This window comes from Pseudopodoces humilis, chromosome 1, assembly GCF_049639895.1.
Source record: "Pseudopodoces humilis isolate 2021_Gansu_Grassland_sample_001 chromosome 1, ASM4963989v1, whole genome shotgun sequence".
In the NCBI taxonomy this organism is placed as follows: Eukaryota; Metazoa; Chordata; class Aves; order Passeriformes; family Paridae; genus Pseudopodoces; species Pseudopodoces humilis.
In genome coordinates this window covers 55,130,906-55,141,368 of record NC_142200.1, presented here as the reverse complement: position 1 = coordinate 55,141,368, position 10,463 = coordinate 55,130,906, and the positions used below count along the sequence as shown (strand labels likewise).

General features: G+C 36.7%; 1 protein-coding gene across 2 annotated transcripts in view; it reads right to left on the bottom strand.

The window, feature by feature from the left end:
* Window positions 1-6,114: 6,114 nt before the first annotated feature.
* CCDC102B (coiled-coil domain containing 102B) overlaps window positions 6,115-10,463 on the bottom strand; it is a 136,990-nt gene continuing 132,641 nt past the window's right edge. For both annotated transcript variants that reach the window (XM_088066168.1, XM_014258249.2), the window contains one exon: window positions 6,115-8,450. In XM_088066168.1, the coding sequence (XP_087922294.1) occupies window positions 8,361-8,450 (90 nt within the window). In that variant the 3' untranslated portion in view covers window positions 6,115-8,360. The remainder of the gene's footprint in view (window positions 8,451-10,463) is intronic.

The window sequence follows — 10,463 nt, the reverse complement described above, 5'->3', positions numbered from 1 at the left end:
TTGCTCCTTCTTCACCCTGGGCTTCTTGGTGGTGAGGGTCCTGAGGTCATTCAAAACTTTTCATTCTTTATACATTTTAACAAACAAAGGAATTGATGTTCATTGGTTACACCATTCTCTAATGCAAATAACTCCACCTGCTCAGTCTTTCTCATCTTTTGAGTCAGTGGTTTCTTGGGTCATTGGTCTGGGTCGCAGTCTGCCCCTGTCAGAATTAGATTGTGGCCAGTCAAACCTGACTTCAGCACAGCTGATGATCTGGCTTTACTTGTGACCCATAAATTCCACATTCTTTGTGTTCATTTTCATTGATACACTCTCCTCCAGCTATGTTAAACTATCCCTAGGTCTGAGGCAACATCTGGACAATAGTACCCCTTTAACTTATCTACAGTTCCAGGTATGCACAAAAGAATATTTGCAGGACATTCAGTGGTTATTGGTGGTCAGGGATGCCATCTGTCCCATAACTTGTGGTGTTCCTTTTTTGACCAGGGATATGTGTATAAGCAGGTGCTTCTTCGCACATATTCTGTAATTCTGTGATTCTATGATGCAACCTTTCCATACACCTATATATGGTAACTCAAAACTCACAAAGATGGCTAGAACTGGGATTCTTTGGTCTGGAGAAGAGGCTCTGGTGTGACCTTATTGTGGCCTTTCAGGACATGAGGGGAGCCTAGATGAAATCTGAAGAAGGATGGTTTGCAAAGGCACGTGATGATAGAACAGGGGTAATGGGCTTAAGACTGAAATTAGACTTAGACTGGATATTAAAAAGAAGTTTCTTGTTGGCAAGGTACTGGTTGTCCAGAGGAGTTTTGGATGCCCCATCTCTGGAAATGTTCAAGGCCAGGTTGGATGGGGTTTTGAGCACCCTGGTCTAGTGTAAAGAATGGCAGGCAATGTCAGGGGGTTGTAACCAGGTGATTTTTAAGGTGCCTTCCAACCCAAACTGCTCTATGATTCTATGAATGATTCTATGAGTGGTTGTATTTTTATTAACAGAACAGAAACACAAGGGATGTTTTTTTTAAAAATATTTTACTTTGCTAACAATAAACAAGGTAAAATTTCTAATGGTTATTAATCAAATTGTGTCATTCTTGTACTCTTTCTTTTACATTGCTATTTAGTGTAATGAATGGCAGTATTGGAAACAACTCATTAACAAAGAGAAGAATATCAAACTCTAACTTTTTGGAACAGTTCACTATACTTCTGCATAGCCAGGTTTGTATTGAATAATCATGTATCCTGTTACACTTGTTTATAAGAGATCAAAACAACAGAATAATGATAGATTAAATCTGTTTAAATAAGACAAAGGCATAAATTTACTCTAAGATATTCTCTTTACATTGTTCTTGTTACTTCAGAAGGAAGTGTTTTACTATTAGAATAAAGACTCTTCTGTTGGGGCTTTGTGGCAATGTTTTGGTAACAGGGAAGGGGCTATAGAGCTGGCCTCCGTGAGAAGATAACAGAAACTGATCCCATGTCAGACAAAGCTGGCTGCAGACAGCTCCTAAGAGATCCTGCCATTGTCAAAACTGTGCCCACCAGCTGCTAGCTCCTCACTGATATACTTAAGGATGGGTAAAAATGCTGCTCAGAAGCTGTGACAAAGAAGAATGAGAAAAAGTGAAATAAACAGCTCTGGAGACATCAATGTCACAGAAGAAGGAAAGGAGAAGGTGCACTGAGCACTAGAAGAGAAGTTCCCCTTTAGCCCCTTGAAGAGAAGTGTGGTGAGGCAGGCTGTCCTCCTGCAGCCCATGGAGCTCCATGGTGGAGCTGAGGTCTACATGCAGTCCATGAAGGACCCCATAGTGAAGCAGGTGGGTGTCAGGAGGAAGGTGTGACACGTGGAGAAACCATGCAGGAGCTGCAGCTCAGAATTCATGCTGGAACAGTCTGTTCCTGAAGGACTGTGTCCCGTGGAAAGGAGTCTCACTGGTCGTGAAGGACTGTGTGTTGCAGCAGGGGAACAGTATGAGAAGGAAGGAGTGGCAGGGAGGAGCTGTTATGGGCTATGTGTTATACACACCCCATTCTCCACCCTCCTGTGACACTTGAGGAAAAGACGGATAGAAGCTGGGAGTGAAAGACTGAAGCTTAACCTGGGAAGAAGAGGAAAGGGAAAGTGCTTTTGGTTTAGTTTTTTATTTCCCATCCTCTTATGCTGTTAATAATTAGCAATAATCTGAACTCCCCAAGTCAAATCTCTTTTGCCCATGAAACTAACTTGTAAGAAATCACCATGTTCTTAGCTGGATTCTAAAGTTCTTTAATCGTATTTTCTCTCTCTGTCCTATGGAGGAACATCTCAATGGGCACCTGGCAGCCAGCCATGGATAACATTCAACATTGCAAAAAGAGAATATGATTGATGATTATTTATATGTAATTACCTGCAAGCTTTCATAGGGTATTTAATTTGGAAAACGAATTATTTTTCCTTTAGATGTAATAAAAGCATTTCAACTTCCTATTTCTCAACACAATTTTTAACAAGACACCTGACAATATATGATAGGAATAATGGTGCAGAATTAGTACACAGTAAGGGAAGAAGAAATTATGAAATTAATTATATGTTTATATTCTAAGTAAAAAAAAAAATTGATTAATTTCTTTGTTGCTTGTAAAGGGGGATTTTCCAAAATACATGTCTAAGATACATAAAAGTACATTAAAATAGTTTCCTTTTTTTTTTGCCTCTAAGTTCAAACACCTAAAAGCTTAATATTTTTCCTTATTCTGAATTGTTTTCTTAGAAAATTACCATTTCACTGCCTACTCCATAGAGGGGTCTTTTTGTTTTCTTTTTTTTTCTAAGAGAGAGGTAGGTGCTTGATTTCATTGAGCTCTAGTCAATGACCACAGGACATTAAGAAGCAACTAAGAGTTTCCAGAAATATGTTGCCATTTCAAAACTCCCAAAACTGTGTTTCTTATATTCTATTTGTGGATTTCAATAAAATCGTGCAATGTGTAATGAGAAGCTGCGTAAAATGCCAGCTTTTAAATACATTTGTATTTTTATTGATTAACTGACTGGAAGAAAGACATTAATTTGTTAACAGAAATAGAGTCTATTGTATGTACACCATGGCATTTTGTTAAGATGATTAGTAAATCCACTTTTATCTTCTGATGTGTTCACTGATTGATGGTATGCTAAAATTTCACTTTTAACTCTCTTACAAAGATAAACCCCAAATCTTAAATGGTAAATAATAGGGTTTTGTTTGTCCTGTTCTTATCTACATTCTTTTCCTTTCAAATGTTAATAGCTTTGAGAAATATTTTATCCAATCTTAGCATAAGCAGTCATTCATTACCCTTTTCTAATTATGATCAATAGATTCCTGAAATGGCATTACCTGGAAAATATTCTATCCATGATTAAAGGAGGCAATTGAATCACATTTGCAGTCTTACATAGTTATATTTGTTGAATACATTTAGAATAGCCTTTGAAATTGGTGTTGGACTTTAGGTGATTTTGATTTAGAATGTACAAAATTATGAATAGACATGTTTTATTTCAATTGATTAAAATTCCTTGTCTTCTTCCTGAAGTCATGTGATAAAAGGTCTGTAACGGCAGAAGGTATCCAAGTATCTTCATGGTTTCTGAGAAATAATTGCTTACTGGGATATTTCAAATACAGCATTTAAGGTTTATTTCCCTTTAAAGTGGGGAAAATAGGTTATTCTGAGAAAAACTTTCAACTGCAAAAGGCATGGAGACAGGTGGATTGGGTAATACAAGGGTAGAGATTTCAGCAGGAAAAAGTCACCAGTTCTTAATGAAACCCTGATAGCTCCCACCCTAATGAAGAAATAGCTCTGGACTGGTCACAGGCCCACCCAAGTTATCCTCTACTGTTAATCAAATAAACAGTGGAGTAAGTGCACACTATTTTGGCATGTATCTTGAAATGTGTTTCAACGTACTCTAGAGGGAGAAAGTCCTGTGCAACTAATTTGATAGCTTCCTACAATAAAGCTGTCTGCCTGTGTGTGGAGGGAAGGTGGTAGAAGTAGTTTTTCTCGGTTTTACTAAGTATTTGTTGATACTGTGCCTCACAGTATCCTTCTGGATGGGTTGTCCAACTGTGGGATGAGTGTTTTTAGGGTCTGCTGGGTGAAGGACTTAAAGGGTTGTACTGAATGAGGCTACATCTGTCTGGCAACTGACCATCAGTAGTGTTCCTCAGGGTTCCATTTTAGGGCCAGTTCTGTTCAATATATTTATCAATAATACATCAATATATTTAGTAACTCTCTGGATGCAGGAGCTGAATACACTATTAGCAGGTTTGCTAAAGATACCAAGCTGGGAGCTGCTGTTGACTCTTTTGAGGCATAGGATACCTTGTCGAGGGATAGATTGGAACATTAGGTAATGATTAATAGGGTGAAATTTAACAAGAACAAAAACCATGTTTTCTGCTCCTAGGTTGGAATAATTTTGGGGACAGTAATAAACTGGGAGAGGAATTGCTGGAGAGCAGTCTTGAAGAAAGGAAGCTGGAGGTGCTGGTCTGCAGCAGGCTCAGTGTGAGTCAGCAGAGTGCCCTGGAAGTCCTGAGGCCAAATCCCATCCTGGGATGCCTGAAACAGTGTAATCAGCCAGTCAAATGAAGTGATTGTCCTCCTCTGTTCATATAAACGTCCTTGAATGAATCCAGAGAAGGATGAAAAAACAGGTGAAAAGGCTGGAGGGAATGTCCTTGGAGGAGCAACTAGGGATTTGAGGTTTGTCTAGTTTGGAGAAAAAGAGGTTGAGGGGCAGCCTCATTGTTCTCTGCAGCTTCCTGAGGAGGAAAAGTGGAGAGGAAAGTGCTGAACCCTTCTTCCCAGTGTTCTGTGACAGCATGCATAACAGTGATTCAAAGCTGTGCCAAGGGAGGTTTAGACTGGATATTGGGAAGCATTTCTTAAACTGGCAGTGTGGTGAAACACTGGAACAGACTTCCTAGAGAGGTGATCAATGCCTTGAGACTGTCAGTGTTTAAGAAGCATTTAGAAAATACCCTTGATGACATGCTTTAGCTTTTGGTCAGCTCTGAAGTGGTCAGGCAGTTGGAGTAGATGGTCATTGTAGGTCTCTTCCAGTTGAGCTATTTTAGTTTATTTTATTCCAAACACAGCACTCCCCACTGTTTCCATGTCAACTAGGGCAGGACCAAAACACCATGTAAATCATTCTTTCCTATCCTTCTGCACACGTAACAATATTAAATAATGCACATTTATGGTATTAAACAAGGTTTAATTGAGCATTGTGAAAATTATTTTCATGTCTTTCTATCATTGTGTTTACAACCAGTTTGTAAAATTGATCCACATAAAAGGTTCATGCTATTTATTATCTTAAAAAGGAAAATAGGAAAGACTATTTTTTCTAGTGGCAAGCCACTGTTTTAGGCACCACTCACCTCAAAAGATAAAGAAATCCAGCTCAATTGTTTGCAACCAGATTTAAGGTTCATTTTCTTGGCTTTCCCATAATTACGCTTGGTGACTTTGAGAAAATCATTTCTGCACAAATCTGCGTATCTTCACTTCCCACATATAAATTGTGAAGAGGAATAAGTGGAAACCTTGGTATATAGCAAATATCATAGGTGAATATTTAAGATCAGGAAACATTCCAGTATTATTATGCAAAGGTTGTAAATTAGCATTCTCAAACATTCTCAACTGCAGCCAGGGTAATGATGCATCATCTTATTTTGACTCATTTTCAAGTGACTAATTTATGGGCTTACTTCTTCAGAGAGGCCTCTGAAGTTCTCTGTGTATGTAAAGATGAAATAAATATTTTATTTAGATAATGGAAGTAGCTGAGTTTTCTCTGTCTCAGGGAAAAGGGAGAAATTATGAAAATTTAAGGCATTATGTGTGATCTATAAGAGGCAAGAAAGAAAACTTTAAAATTGCTGTTCAGAAGGTGCCTGAAGGTAAAATATGATCAATAAGTGATCAGAAAAATATGTGTGGGAAAAATGTCGGTATTAACTACCCCAAAAGAAACTAAAATTTCCTCATGAGAAAGGATACTGTACTGACATTCTGAAATATAAATTTTAAAACTAGCATCATGACATTTTATTGTCACCATGACTTTTAGACCAGCCAGGTGCATCCCACCTGCTAGGTAGTATAATACAGTGGTCACATGTGAAACGGTTTGTAGTAGAGTTAGAGCAGCAGAAACTAGCTTCTGATTTGATTTCCCTCAGTATCCATGATACACTACCAAGCAGTTAGCACAGAAATGTTCTCCAGCACCAATTAAATGTTATTTGTTTTTCCTACAGATTTGGAAATAGAGACAGGAAAGACAGAATCCCAATTTCCCCAGTAATTCTTAATATCATTTGACTTGATTTTTAGCCACAGTTATTAGTGTGGTCTGAAAAGATACTCTGGATCTTATAGGTATTTTGGCCAGTGCTGAAACCATGCTTTATCTCTAAAAGAACTATATTTGCAACCATTTTGGCTTGTCAGAGGGAAAAAAAGGAGAAAGATTTTATCTCTAAAGCTTATCTGAATGATACAAGCTTTTATCAGTAAGCTGTTGTGTTGCCAAATTTTCAAGTGCTTCAGTGTAACCATAGAAGTACATTTGGCTGTTACAGCACTTGAAAATCAATGATTATGCACTTTCCATTTCTATTGTGCACATCAACATTTTCAATGCAGCCATTTCACACACTGTGGCGTCTTGAAGACGCTGGCATAAGAAAAGCAGAGTTTTAGAGAAAGTCAGTGTGTCATTTCACAATGCATGGAACAAGACCAGAGATCTTTTGTCTAATACAAAACCTTGAACCAGTGAGCTAATAAAGGGAAGAAGTTTGAATTACAGAGAAAGGAATTATGATTCTTATTGTCAATTATTGTAAGTTTTACATGTTGAAACTCCGTTTAAAAATAAATTCTCTCAGAGTATCTCTGTACCTTGTTGATGAATTTGTGAATCATCTATTGGCAACAAAGACAGAATTCCCTCACTGTAAATCCCTTAGTGTGTCCTGAGGGGTAATGTCTGGGATTAGTTCAACATTACAAACACGAAAGAGGGTTAAGAATGTATAAAGGTAGGCAAAGCACAGATACTTCTGCTCTAGCACCCCATGTCCAGCAGCAGCCCAAAGCTCAGAGAGGGTCAGAAGAACATTTTGTTCCCAGCTTCCAAGTGTCTTCAGCTCAGACAATTCCTGGGAAAAATGTGATTCCAATGTAATCAATAATCTTTTATACTTTTCACTTTTTTTATGGTCCTAGGTTGCAAAAGAAATCAAGAGATCTCACAATTCTGTCTTAGAAAGGACATAGATTTAAATACAACTGGAGCCCTCAGGTAAGTGTTCAATTTATAGGGCTATAAGGAATGAAACAAACATTGCTGAGCAATTACAGCAATCCTTTTGAAACAGAATCTGCACATACTCATTATCAATTGCACATGGCAAACAAAATTATAATTTATATCTCACTTGATGGTTGAAAGTTACTGACATTTTTATAAGTCGTGAATTTTCTAAAGTTCTCAAAATCTCCTTTTCCAGTTTATCTTAACATATTTATTTCCTACATGACATTTGCAATTTTTTACCTGGACAATTAGTAAAGTAAAATTTAAATAAAAATTTGATATGTAGACAATAAGGTAAATGTGAGATACATTATTTTAATTATATGATGAGTATAAGAAGCACATAAGAAAAGGATATTTCTTTGATCTAAATGTGTATGTGATACTATTTGGGTTTTTTTTTTAAAAAAATTCTTCATCTTTTTTTTTTTTTTTAATGAAAGAAAATGTAATACACCTGTCACCCTGGTAGAACAGGGGGTCCTGTGATACAGATATTTTTTTCACCACTTTTACTGAACTTTACTGAAAATAAAACACACCAGCAAAACAAGAAACAAACCACTGACTTCCATTTCAGATTCAATACTTTCCCAGGGCAGAGTGTGAACCTCAGTCATATACCATGCACATTCTAATGTCCTTTTTCCCAAGGTAAAATATGGGACAATTTAATTAAAGTCCACCTTTGGCTTTAGAAGAGAACATTTAGAACAACTGGAAAGGAATGACAATAGCCAACATAACTTCTAAATAGGTGCACCCTGACTCTAACATATTTTCCTTGGTTCTTATAAAAATCAGGAATACACAGAAACAATGCATACAGTATTCCTGTGTCTATCTGACATGACCTTCAATGAAATTTTCTTGTGTGTTTTTATGAACAAAGTTTGCTTCTCCTCTTTGCTGTTAGCCTTGTTGCTGCAGGGCTTTTTGGTGATCTCCCATATCTTCACTCACTGTCGTGGTAGAATCTCCAACAACAAACAAGGAACTTTGTCTGGTCCCAAATCCCGTGTTCACTTTCTTCCACCTCTTTACCCTGAAATGGAATTTTAAAAAAAAGTGTGAACACAACATGAAACAGAAAAGTCAGTTCAAGTTTAAATATTTGCAGATCGAATTTCTTCTAAGAAAAAAGATTTCAATAGGGGACATTAGAATTTAGATGAAAAAATAATTCTGTATTGTACACGTTGGATACTTTTTCAGCTGATTCCTTAATAAGAAATGAAAAAGTGTAAGGTTTCAGAGCAATTACTTGGAATTGTCTTTTACAGTAAGAAGCAAGCTACACTTTTGATGACTAGGAACCATTATTTACTGATTGGCAGTTCGGAACTTCAGTCCTACTGCTATTCAAGATCCATTTAAAGTACATAGTTTCAACACAAGAGTCTTTTTATGGCAAGAAGGGAAAGTGGGGAACAGTTTAAAAGGTCAAAAGAGGTCTCAAACTCCTCATTTGACAGAATTCTAGCCACTAGTTTGGCATAACACCTTCATATAAAATTAATAACAATAAGCAGATACTAAAAGCACTATAAATATTGCCATTGAACCATGACTATGCTAAAAGTATATATGTTTTTATAATTTTTGAGTTGATAAATCACATTCCTAAAAACAATGTGCAGCAGATCAAGAGCATCCACTCAACCGGCATGCCAGAAACTGGCTATTACACTCCGGAGAACACAGAGCAAAGTTAACAGACTTGCACAGAACAACAGAGATTTATCAAAATTTAGGATCTTAAAGTGCTCCCAAAGTAGCTACACTACAAACTGACTCAAGAAGACTATATGTAAGAGTTAGGAAATCATGTCAGATCTATACTGTGTCTGTATGTTACTTGTTTTCATCTCATCCGTGATTAATTTATTATGCTTTAAGCTTAGGGACATACATCTCCAATTCCATTCATATAATCTTTGCACTTTCATTCAAATCCTACCAAAAGCCATGGTGCAATTACTGTGCTTCTTGTCCTCTTTGTGTGTCCAGAATAGGTTTTCAGGAAAGGGAATTCGCAAACACATTGGTTTACTCCTGATTCTGAGACCCCAATAGTCTTGTGAACAAAGTCAATAAAACGTCAAGGAACCTGAAACTCTATCAAAATGTAGAGACTTTGTACCACAGTGATGGAACCCAGTTACTTCTTTGCAATTGTAATCCACTTGTTAATCCATTCCCTGGCAAGGTGGGCAGTTCAGTTATGCCACTGTGCACACACATCTATTCTAACCTGCCTACTATTCGTAAAACAACAATGTCCTTAGAAAAAAACAGCGTCACTTGTCAAAAGCATTTAAGCTGCCAAAGTGTAAAAGCCTTTGAGCTAGCAGAGCAGTGTAATTGTTTATAGCGTCAGGGACCCCATGATGCTCCTGCCTTCTGATTAACATCCCCACTAATTATTCCAGATACAGACTGATTGCCAAGCCCTACATCAGTAAGAATCAATAAGCTGGCAAGTTCTTCACCCTGCTGTGTACACAAGACTAGGCTATGCAGCAGCTTGGTTGCTGTTACTGAATTTTACTGGAATCCTTTTGAAAGAGATGGCTGTTTCCTTTTTAATTACCTTAATTTAATGATTTCCAATAATGACTTTGCCTTATAAAAAAATCTAGGTAAGTTCTATGAACAACTCCTTATTAAAATACTTGTGCAAAATTACTCATAGTTCTATCCTTTCCCATTCATTTTCTAATCAAAGATATATTAATATAAACTAAAAATAGAATTACTAAAACTAACAACTGAAAAAGTTTTAAATTAAATTTAAAGAAAATAGACTAAAATATATGAAAAAATATTAGGTGTAACTGATGGCTATGGACTTAAATTCTTGATTTCCTGGGAATACACATGGTAAATTTTCAGGACAAATAAAATAATTTGGTTTTTTAATATTTCTTGTTTAAACATTTCAGAAAGAATTAGTCTGGCATTGCTAGATATCATGTAAGGTTATTGACATCTGTAAAATACTAGAAGACTTTCATTATGCCTTCTATTTCATATTTAAACTGATGCAGCTACACAT